This window comes from Boleophthalmus pectinirostris, unplaced genomic scaffold (genome assembly GCF_026225935.1).
Source record: "Boleophthalmus pectinirostris isolate CB_2022bp ecotype Guang Dong unplaced genomic scaffold, ASM2622593v1 HiC_scaffold_10, whole genome shotgun sequence".
NCBI lineage: Eukaryota > Metazoa > Chordata > Actinopteri > Gobiiformes > Gobiidae > Boleophthalmus > Boleophthalmus pectinirostris.
The window spans coordinates 11,299,124-11,311,505 of NW_026570971.1; the positions used below are offsets into that span (position 1 = coordinate 11,299,124).

The 12,382-nt window shown below is 35.9% G+C and overlaps 1 protein-coding gene across 1 annotated transcript; it reads right to left on the bottom strand.

Moving 5' to 3' along the window:
• Window positions 1-320: 320 nt before the first annotated feature.
• ebi3 (Epstein-Barr virus induced 3) lies at window positions 321-11,371 on the bottom strand. Its single transcript, XM_055156811.1, has 6 exons — window positions 11,213-11,371; window positions 9,088-9,204; window positions 6,947-7,061; window positions 6,056-6,155; window positions 2,170-2,287; window positions 321-622 (listed from the first exon to the last, which is right to left on the bottom strand). Exons 2-6 carry the CDS (start codon window positions 9,170-9,172, stop codon window positions 336-338), a joined length of 705 nt encoding a protein of 234 aa, XP_055012786.1. The 5' UTR covers window positions 9,173-9,204; window positions 11,213-11,371; the 3' UTR covers window positions 321-335.
• Between the last annotated feature and the right edge of the window lie 1,011 nt (window positions 11,372-12,382).

Genomic DNA, 12,382 nt, shown 5'->3' on the forward strand with positions numbered 1-12,382 from the left:
AGTATAGTAGTAGTAGTAGTAAGTAGTAGTAGTAGTAGAATAGTAGTATACATAGTAAGTGTAGTTAGTATAGTATAGAGTAGTAGTAGTAAGTAGTAGTAGTAGTAGTAGTAAGTAGTAGTAGAAGTAGTAAGTAGCAGTAGTAGTAGTAGTATAGTAGTAGTAGAAGTAGTAGTACTAGTAGTAGTAATATAGTAGCAGTAGTAGTAGTGTGTAGTAGTAGCGTAGTAGTATTAGAGAAGTTAGTAGTAGTAGTAGTAGTAGTAGTAGTAGTATACATTTTGGTAGTACAGTAGGATATTGATGACATCAGTATTATCGATAATAGTTGTAAACTAAAGAGAAAATTTCAGTAGTAGTTGCAGTATCAGTATAAGCAGTACTATAAGTAGTAGTGCATGGTGGTAAATAGAGTAAGTAGTAGTATAAGTAGTAGTAAAAGTATGTCTTGTTCTTACATGGTTGGACCTGATCTGTCCTCTGCTCCTCCACTGGTACAGCAGCTCGTACTTCAGGGGGAAGATGTCCCTGTGAGCCCAGGTGGACGGGGGCTCCCACTGCACCAGCACGGTCCCGGGGTTCAGACATGACACCTGCACGGACTCTGGAGGGTCCGGCTTCACTGCACACGGGGAAGAGACGTTAGGACGGTTTGGATCATACAGTTATGTCCAAAATACAGAAAAACTGTTTTTCACTGGATGGAAGTATCAAAAGCAGATGAAACCAGACATGTTAACAGTTTAGGAGACCAGATTCTAAACTGGGACACACCTGGCTTGGTATAAATAAAGTTGTGAAAAGAGCGAAAAACATTGTGCATTCTTGTATCAGTCATGATTCTGACTCTTTGTTTGCTTTATGTTCATTCGCAAACACGTTTTTCTGTATTTTGGCAAAACAAATGACAATTTATGCTCCTCTTTACTGTTGGCAGGGATCAGATTAGTCAAAAATTGTGATAGTCCTGTTTTAGTCCTGGTTTAGACTACCTTGATTCATCAGCCAGTTTCACTTTGTGGAAACCATCTGACCTCGCAGCATTAGGATTCGTTCGCTCGACAGTAGGCGGGTACTTTTTTATTTAACCAATCGCTGCTATTTGACGTATGTGACGGAGCTAACTACTATATTAAGCTTTTTCCCCAAATCCTGTAGGAAGAAGGGCAATAACGTCTTTCCCCTTGATAAAATTCACCAAATATTCTCTTTGTTCCGGCTTTAAATCCTCGATCTCGGGAATCGTTGCCAACACAGAATGTCTGTCTTCGTCTACATCCATCTCGACCGCTTTGTTTAATGTTGTGCTTCACAGCTCTTCACTGATTGGCCAATGCATGCTCTACAACTTCCGGGGTTCTTGCAAACCGTCTAGTGTATTCCGATTCCTGACCTAGTCACTGGAGAGAAATGAAATTGAGTGGAGGCACTAGATGGCACCAGTCTGGCTAGGTTTAGATGTGGTGGTCAAATTGAAATTGGTCAAAATGGGAAAACCTGGGACATTTCTTGGATAAAAAAAACTAGGACAGTGGACACAGGGCTCAAAACTGGGACTGTCCCGGTAAATAGGAACGTCTGGTCACCCTATACACAGAGTATCTTTAATAACAGGGAGATAGTTTCAAATGTTGGTTTTGTATTTTTATTCTGTACATTTCTAAAAACATTCATGCTTCTTTTTGGGGAATTAAAATGTTCAACAATTTGGGGATTCAAACTCATCTTTTAGTAAAAACCTTCAAAATGATGTTAACATGATAATATGTAACAGGGGGTGGAAGGTCAGCTGCATCATTCCATGGAAATAGAAAGTTAAAGCCATAATTCGGAACATCCTCCATGGAAATAAATATGTTTTATGTCGTGCTGTGGAATATTATGGCCAAAGGAACAACACTGGAAACACGCAGGATAAGTAAGAGTCAGATTTGTGGAGATGAAAGTCCACTCACAGTAACAAGTGCAATAAATATAACTATAATGAAAAATCAAGCTGTTATTTTAGTTTAGTTTAGGGCAAAAAAGTAACAAACTGGAGCTTTAAGTCAAAGTCAAAGTTTGTAGGAGAGTGTGAAGTGAAGATGTCCCACATAGATTTTAGGGTGACTGTTGTGTAAACGTAGCACAGAAATAAAAGAGTATTTATTGTTGTTTAATGTTATTTACCGATGTCCTCCATCATGAAGGTGGAGAGGTGAGAGCTGCTGCCTCCTGGATAAACCGCCGTCACGTTCATGATGTAATCTGTGAGCAGCTTCATCTCGGGCAGGTGACAGTGCCACAGCTAAAACACACAAACACACACAAACACACACACAAAACACACACAAACACACACACACACACAGGGTTATATTAGTGCTTATGACAGATTTTCATCATTCTCTAACTTTGATAAAACCTGCTGTAAATGAGTTTTACACCAAACAAGAAGCTGTTTGAGAAGTGAATCCTAGTATACAATATAGTAATAGTAATAGTGATACTATACATTGGAGCAGTAGTAGTAGTTTACAATATAGCAGTATAGAAGTAGTAGTAGTAGTAGTACTAGTAGTAGTAGTAGCAGTATTAGTAGTAGTATTAGTAGTAGCAGTATACAATATAGCAGTATAGAAGTAGTAGTAGTAGTAGTAGTACTAGTAGTAGTAGTAGCAGTAGTAGTAGTACTAGTAGTAGTAGCAGTATACAATATAGCAGTATAGAAGTAGTAGAGTAGTAGTAGTAGTAGTAGAACTAGTAGTGGTAGTAGTGGTAATAGTAGTGTACAATATAGTAGTAGTAGTATACAATATAGTAATCGTAGTGATAGTATACGTTGGAGTAGTAGTATGCAATATAGCAGTATAGAAGTAGTAGTAGTAGTAGTAGTAGTAGTAGTAGTAGTAGCAGTACTAGTAGTGGTAGTAGTGGTAATAGTAGTGTACAATATAGTAATCGTAGTGACAGTATACGTTGGAGTAGTAGTAGTAGTATGCAATATAGCAGTATAGAAGTAGTAGTAGTGGCAGTAGTAGTAGTAGTGATAGTCGTAGTGTACAATATAGTAGTGTAGAAGTAGTAGAAGTAGTAGTGGTAGTAGTGGTAATAGTAGTGTACAATATAGTAGTAGTATACAATATAGTAACCGTAGTGATAGTATACGTTGGAGTAGTAGTAGTAGTATGCAATATAGCAGTATAGAAGTAGAAGTAGTGGTAGAAGTAATAGTAGTAGTAGTAGTAGTGATAGTCGTAGTGTCCAATATAGTAGTATAGAAGTAGTAGAAGTAGTAGTGGTATTAGTAGTAGTAGTAGTAGTAGTAGTAGTGATAGTCGTAGTGTCCAATATAGTAGTATAGAAGTAGTAGAAGTAGTAGTGGTATTAGTAGTAGTAGTAGTAGTAGTAGTAGTAGTAGTGATAGTCGTAGTGTCCAATATAGCAGTATAGAAGTAGTAGTAGTGGTAGTAGTAGTAGTAGTGATAGTCGTAGTGTCCAATATAGTAGTATAGAAGTAGTAGAAGTAGTAGTGGTATTAGTAGTAGTAGTAGTAGTAGTAGTACTGATAGTCGTAGTGTCCAATATAGTAGTATAGAAGTAGTAGAAGTAGTAGTGGTATTAGTAGTAGTAGTAGTAGTAGTAGTACTGATAGTCGTAGTGTCCAATATAGTAGTATAGAAGTAGTAGAAGTAGTAGTGGTATTAGTAGTAGTAGTAGTAGTAGTGATAGTCGTAGTGTACAATATAGTAGTATAGAAGTAGTAGAAGTAGTAGAAGTAGTAGTGGTAGAAGTAGTAGTAGTAGTAGTAGTATACAATATTGTAATAGTAATAGTAGTAGTGATAGTAGTAGTAGTAGTAGTACTAGTAGTAGTAGTAGTAGTAGTAGTAGTCGTATATACACAATATAGAAATAGTAGTAGTAGTAGTATACAGTAATAATAGTAGTAGTAGTAGTATGCAGTAATAGTAGTAGTAGTATACAGTAATAGTAGTAGTAGTATACAGTAGTAGTATATAGTAATAGTAGTAGTGATAGTAGTAGTAGTAGTATACAATATTGTAATAGTAATAGTAGTAGTGATAGTAGTAGTAGTAGTAGTAGTAGTAGTAGCAGTAGTAGTAGTAGTCGTATATACACAATATAGAAATGGTAGTAGTAGTATACAGTAATAATAGTAGTAGTAGTATATAGTATATAGTAATAGTAGTAGTGGTATACAGTAGTAGTATGCAGTAATAGTAGTAGTAGTATACAGTAATAGTAGTAGTAGTATACAGTGGTAGTATACAGTAATAGTAGTAGTAGTATACAGTAGTAGTATATAGTAATAGTAGTAGTGGTATACAGTAGTAGTATACAGTAATAGTAGTAGTAGTATACAGTAATAGTAGTAGTAGTATACAGTGGTAGTATACAGTAATAGTAGTAGTAGTATACAGTAGTAGTATATAGTAATAGTAGTAGTGGTATACAGTAGTAGTATGCAGTAATAGTAGTAGTAGTATACAGTAATAGTAGTAGTAGGATACAGTGGTAGTATACAGTAATAGTAGTAGTAGTATACAGTAGTAGTATACAGTAATAGTAGTAGTGGTATACAGTAGTAGTATACAGTAATAGTAGTAGTGGTATACAGTAGTAGTATACAGTAATAGTAGTAGTGGTATACAGTAGTAGTATACAGTAATAGTAGTAGTGGTATACAGTAGTAGTATACAGTAATAGTAGTAGTGGTGGTTGTTGTAGTTTTACATCAGGTCAAGAAGCAGTTTGTGACGAAGTGTTGAAAAAAAGTGTTGAAAATGACAGTATGTGGAAAGTTCTAAACACACTGCTGACATCACACTGGGGAGATTTCAGATTTATTTTTTATTTTTTTCGATACTTAAAACATGGTTTCATCAAGTGTTTTGTTATATTTGTATTTGTCACTTAATCATTTCTGTACACAGTAAAGGAGTTTTGCTCGGAAATGGTTAAGTTATGAAATTCCCTACTGTGTCATGATTTCCAAATAAGAAGTACAATTTTAAAATGTTAATTTGCAAATTTGCAAAAATGTTAAATGTAAACTTTTATCTTAACTGTGTCAAATGAGTCGACCTGGGTCTGGGTGTATTTGCAGCTATGTGGTCAAACGTGTGAAAATGTGTGGCCATTTACAAAAAAATAAAATAAAAAAATAAAAAGAACATAAAATCATGTGCCACTTTTTGTATTTTCTGTACAAATATTTACATAAATAATTTGAAAAAAGTAAAATAAAATTAAATCAATCAATAAATCAATTATAACACCTTTAATTTATTTTAATTCTAGTGTTAGTCTGCGTTAACTATAAATTCATTTCAGTCTGTGAATATATTGAGATTTCTGATCTCTGGAAATGTTTTTTCTGGAATATTCTGCATTTTGGCTTTAAACATATCTATGCAAGGTCAAGTTACAAGTCAGATCTGTGGAGAGTCCCGCTCACAGTTACATAAGGCATGTTTTTTTATGGGACTCGCCACCAGAAAAGTTACAATTTTGTGCAAAAACAGTGGTTCATAGATAAAAATGCATTCAATTTGAGTTTTAATTTAAATTGTTGACTGAAATCCCCAACTCCAAAACTCCAAAATAAGTTTTGCAGGTCACTTGCGGATAAAAAATGACAAAATATTTTATCGGAATTGCATTTTTAGATCAGGGGTGGGCAAACTTTTTGACTCGTGGGCCACAAAGGGTTTTAAAATTTGACAGAAGGGCCAGACCAGGGGTAGATGGATGGAATTTTTTGGTAATCCACCTCATAAGAGAAAAAATATATCCCATAACTGAAAATCGTTACAAAGCATTACAACAAAATATCTGTCTTTCAAGTCCCACGGTATTTACTGTTTACTGAAATGACTTTTAAAACACTGAAAATTATTATTATTCGAGTTTGGCAGGCCGGATTATAAAGATTAAAGGGCCGCATATGGTCCCAGGGCCTTAGTTTGCCCACCCCTAGTTTAGACGGTGACGGTGTTTCTGGGTCTTAAAAACGCAAAAATCTGAAACCACCCGCCATAGTGAGCTCTTACCTCGCGAGCAGAGGGCGGCAGGGTGACGTTGAGTTGCGAGTGGGGGTCTCCAGGGGGGATGAGGACACACGGTCGGGTCTCTGCCTGCCTCTGCCTCTCACTGAAAAAGAACCCAATAAAGAGCACGTATTAGAAGTGCTCCACCGTGTTATTTAAACTCCACACACCTTCACTGGAATCATTTGGATCATTTCAGCCGAGAAATTGACGATCTTTACTGAATTAACTGTAAAAAGGTAACATTTTGAGCTTTGGAAATGTAGACAGACTAATAAAAATGAAACAAAACACAAGTCCAGGTTTGTTTTTGATGAAGTAAGAGCATTATAACATGACTTAAAGCTCACAAGAGTCAATTTTCAAATAATATAGCACTACAAATAGGGCTGCTCGATTATGGAAAAAAAATTATTTTGGTCAATATTAAAATCACAATTATTCAAACGATTATTTTTTAGTTATACAATGCATTTTTTTCAGCATTTCTCTCAAAAAACAACACTTTGTTATCAATAATTTACGCATAACTTTCAAATTAAAAATAAATATAAGCTACAAATATGAAACTTAGAGCAGTTTTGCGATGTTTAAAATGAATAAAATATACTTTGAACATGAAATAAGGCATAGAAAAAACATAAATAAACTATATATCCAGCTGTTCTACAAATAAAATACTTGTTTATATAAAAAATATCACAAAATAAACTTTGTTAAGCTTTTTCGTTTCAACTTGATTATATGAGTTTTGAGATTGATTGACACACAAATCAAAATTGTAATCAAAATTCAATTAATTGCACAGCCTTAACTACAACACTGTTATATTATTCTGTTATAAAGTATTTGGGTTTAGACAGGTACGCGCAGGTACAGAGGACATGACTGTACCTGTACGTGGCGATGTAATGCAGGGGCGTGGCTTGTGGAGGCTCCGCCCACGAGCACAGGGTCTGGTTGGGGACGCTGGAGCACACGCACTGGACGACGGGAGCGGGACGAGCAACTGAAAGAACCAAGGAAAACAATAATGTACCGCAGAGTTTAGTATAGTTTAGAGCAGCGGTCTCCAACTTTTTTCTTCTATTGAACTAGATTTATAAAACAAAAACGCCCGAGAACTGAGACGATTAAGAAAGAGGGTGAGCCTTGGGGTACAGTTAGATGCCAATAAAACATAAACCACTGTCCTTTTATTAGTGCACAAAGTTGGGATTCAAATTGATACATTTACAATAACAATAAGCATGTAATTAAGCACATTTTTGTTATTCAGCACAATGGTATAATCCCGAAACCCCTTGATGTGCTGTTTGTAAGGGGGTGGAGAGTTCCAGAGCAATAACAGACAAAGATCACTCTCGTTAACGCTAGGAACAGGTCACACATTGACAGCGTTGCTAGGGCCCGCTCCCTGTTTAATGAGCCTCACTACGGACTGGATCTTTGGTTGCCACTAGCAGAACCACCAGCCTCACTGAGCCGCATTTGACTGGAGCTGAACACTATGGGGGCTCCCTTAGTCCGCGTCTTTATACAGTCTATGGTTTACATGAGGGGTGTCAAACTTAAATTCACAGAAGCCAAAATTAAAAACTGGGACTAAGTCGTGGGCCAAACTAAATATTTATTGAAAAATTTCAACCAAATCTGCATGTTTTCTCTTCTTTTGAGATATGTAATGTTAAACCTTTTCTCATTAAAATAAATGTTTAATAATAGTTTTGCTTAAACATTGAATCCAGAACAAGTATAATATAAAATAATAACAATATTTTAAATATATAATGTCTCTGTAGTTGGTGGGCAGCTCTAAAACATATTTGACATGATCTCGTGGGTCAAATATAATTATATCGATGACCAAATTTGGAACCTGGGCCTGAGTTTGACATGTCTGATCTACACTAACTATGAAGAGTAATCAAACTGAAATGAAACAAAACACAACTCAAAGTATGTTTTTTTATGCACAAGCAACTAATGATATAGTATAAAGTTAGTTTATCAGAATATATCGCCTCTCAAAGCCAGTGGTCTAGTGGTTAATAATGGAAACAGTAATTGGTCACATTTTTACACAGTGCTTTTCTACTTTCAAGGCACTCAAAGCATTTTATGTCAAGGAACCACTCACCAGGAGCTGGAATTGTACCGTCAACCTGTACGTCAGTGGATCTAAGTGCTCAACTAATGATGTTTATGTCGAATTGCCAACCTTCGGATCAGTGGCCAAACAAAAATGGAAGATAATTTAGAATTTTAAATGCTGTTGAATTTCTCACTTTGAAATGTTCTACTCTGAAAAAGCATGTTTGAATTATTTTTATTATGAATTTTTTGTTTGCTGAAATTTTAAGTGTACATTTTCAGTGTATAAAATTCAATATTAAAAAAAATCACCTTTTACATATTCAGCACAAATATTTTCAAGCCTTCAAATTCTACAGTCAAAATTCAGAGTGTAAAATTCACAGTGAAGAAAATTCACAGTAATTGCTTGCCAAGGCAGAAGCAATCGATCCAAAGTGATCCGATCTAACTTAGTAAGAAACAGAAGATCTGATTGGTCAAAATTAGCCTCATCGAAACCTCATCTTTTTGACTTCTTAAGTGTAAACCCCGCCCACAGACGAGAACAACCAATAGGAAACAGCCTCCGTCCTCCTCGCTCACACGATCGATTGCTTCTGCCTTGGCAATTTGGATTTTTGCGAACTTTACAAGCTGAATTTCGACTGGTGAATTTGAGGGCTTGAAAATATCAGTGGTGATTTATTTATTTTTATTTTTTTGTTTATTTTGAATTGAAAGTAAACAAAAATTCAGGATAAAAATAATTCAAACATCTTTTTTGCAGAGTTAAACGATTCAAAGTGAGAAATTCAGTCGTATTTAAAATTCTAAATCTGACGGAACAAATGATCTTCCATAAACAAACACCCTGCCAACTGAGCTACTGTCGCCCCAATAATAATAATAATACTAACATTACTTCAAGCTACTACTACTACTTCAGTTCAGATAGTTACCTGTGGATGTGGTGTGGCCGACTCTGTGCAGCTCTACGGCCTGAGCTCCCAACACACACAAAAGAGTCACTACATGGACAAACATGACGGCAGCAGACGAGCAAACGACGACCAAACCTGCACATACGTAAATACAACGATACAGTGACAGATTCTGACTCATTTACAATCAGAAAATGTAGAAGAAACATTGTATATTACGCCAAAAAATCTGACTCTTGTGAGATATAAGCAGTGTTGGGGAGTAACAGATTACATGTACGGGAGTTATGTAATCAGAGTACAAATTATGAGTAACTGTATTCAGTTACAGTTACTGTTTCAGTGAGTGGTAATTGGATTACAGTTACTTTGTTGAAATAAATGGATTACACAGAGGTATTTTCCTGTTTTCACATTTTGGGCTAAACCAGGAATAAAACCATAACTAAGACCAGGACTAAAGCAGGACTAAAACCAGGATTAAAGCAGGTCTAAACCAGGACTAAAGCAGGACTTAACCAGGACTAAAACCAGGACTAAACCAGGTCTAAACCAGGACTAAACCAGGACTAAAACCAGGACTAAAACCAGGACTAAACCAGGACTAAAGCAGGACTAACCAGGACTAAAACCAGGACTAAAGCAGGACTAAAACAGGTTAAACCAGGACTAAAGCAGGACTTAACCAGGACTAAAACCAGGACTAAACCAGGTCTAAACCAGGACTAAACCAGGACTAAAACCAGGACTAAAACCAGGACTAAACCAGGACTAAAGCAGGACTAAACCAGGACTAAAACCAGGACTAAAGCAGGACTAAAATCAGGTTTAAACCAGGACTAAACCAGGACTAAACCAGGACTAAAACCAGGACTAAAGCAGGACTAAAACCAGGATTAAAGCAGGTCTAAACCAGGACTAAACCAGGACTAAAACCAGGACTAAAACCAGGACTAAACCAGGTCTAAAACCAGGACTAAAGCAGGACTTAACCAGGACTAAAACCAGGACTAAAGCCAGGACTAAACCAGGTCTAAACCAGGACTAAAACCAGGACTAAACCAGGATTAAAGCAGCACTAAACCAGGACTAAAACCAGGACTAAAGCAGGACTAAACCAGGACTAAAACCAGGACTAAACCAGGACTAAACCAGGTCTAAACCAGGACTAAAACCAGGACTAAACCAGGACTAAACCAGGACTAAAACCAGGACTAAACCAGGACTAAACCAGGACTAAAACCAGCACTAAACCAGGACTAAACCAGGACTAAAACCAGGATTAAACCAGGTCTAAACTAATACAATATGACACTTAACAGTCAGATGGACATAAAAGTGAGTTGTGATCTCATATAAAAATAATTTCTCTATTAATAATATTTTTATATGGTCAAATAAAGACTGAACAAACATGAATTTTCAGGATGTGGTTGATACATTCATGTAGTTTTAAAAAGCATGACAATATCAAGTAATCCAAAGTATTCAGATTACATTACTCACTTTATCTGTAGGGGAATACATTTTAAAAGTAACCTTCCCAACACTGGATTTTAGCCATGTTATAATGTCATTAATGCCTCAAAAACAGACCTGGACTTGTGTTTTGTTTCATTCACATGTTTCAGCAAGTCTTTATTATTAGTCTGTCTACATCTCCAAAGCTCAAAACGCTCTGATCCACCTTGTGATGTCATGAAGCGGTAGTTTTCAAGTTAAAATCATCTTTTTTTACTTTTAATACAGAACAGATTGGCAATTCCTGTGCTCAAATAATCCAAATTATTCAAGTTAAAGTGTACGGAGTTTGGGAGAAATACTCAAATAAATAAGTAACATGTGAATGAAACAAAGCACAACCCAGGTCACTATAACAAAAATCAGAAAATAGGAAAATATGGGCCCTTTAAATACATTTTTCATTTGTGTAAAAAAAATATACATAGTGCAGCTTTATTGTTTTGTATCTTTAAGTTAACTTTGAGTAAAAAAACTACCAACAGTCTAACTAAACCAAACCACAACAAACAAAAATAATAATAAAAATACATGACTTATTGAATATTTGATACCACATTTTCGTTGTAAGCTCTGATATAAAATATAAATACACATTTTTGTCAGCTTTAGCCACACTTACCTTAAAGTACCAGCTGCTTCTGTCTGAAAATAATCCGCTGATACCTCCCCTTGCTCCTCAAGACAAAGTTCAGAGATAAGACTGAGGAAACACCTGCTTCCATTTCTGCCTTTAAACTGTCTGAATGTGTCAAAGTGAAACAGGAATCTCCTTGAACCACAACACAATTACCTCAATTTCCCCCAGTGTGATCCTCTGCCTTCTCTCTCTCTACGTCACATCCTCCAAGATCTCATGTCGTCTACGCTAAGGAAAGTGGGGCAGACGAAAAAAGTACTTGGTACTTGGAAGTAAAAATAAAGACGTAGTAAGGGACAGTACAGGTTTTCAAAGTTTCGGTGGTTGAAGTATTTCCTGCTTATCGATTAACCCCAGATAAGGAGAAGTAGATAGTAGAAGTAAGACGGGAAATGAGCAAAATAATATATCTCAAGTAGAAAAGTAGTACCAAAAAGGTGGTCCAAGAAATTAAGAGTAAAAAGTATTTGGAAAGAAGATTTTTGTCACTTATAGACTTACTCACAGTGGGTAAAAGGAAACAAAACTCAAGTAAGAGGACAAATGTGCAGCAGAAAAGTAACATTTCTTTAAAAAGTACTGCAGTAAATAAAGTACTTGCTGTTGTACTTTAGGAGTGTGAAAAGATAATCATAAAAAACTACAAAAATGGCGGTTTTGTCTTGATACTACATGAGCAGCGGAACTTATTTCAAAACTCCTGACACCTGAAATGATGGGTTTTTCAACAAAATTATGTAAAATCTGAACGTAATAAAACAGTTTCACACGTTTTTGGAAGTTTGAATGAAGTTCTGAAGTTTTGTATTAATAAAACAACATTTAAAAATTCTGATTAAACACAGTACAGTTGGAAAACGTTCCCAAAAAAGACACAATGTACTTCTAAAAATAGACAAAAAAGATGATGACACACTAGTTTCGAGACACACTTGCCCGTCCGTGCTGTAATAACGGACTTCTACTTTTCGTCCTCGGATCTTTTTTCGAGACGTTTCCACATCTCTGGGCAGTTGTTGTACAAGAGAAGAGATAGATGACGTAGGCTTGGGACAGAATCGTACTCCTAACCGTAAGGAGAGTTTACAAAGAAGATGAATAACCTCTAAAACCAGTTCAGACATGTTTTTGATGCGGGAACAGCTTTATAAC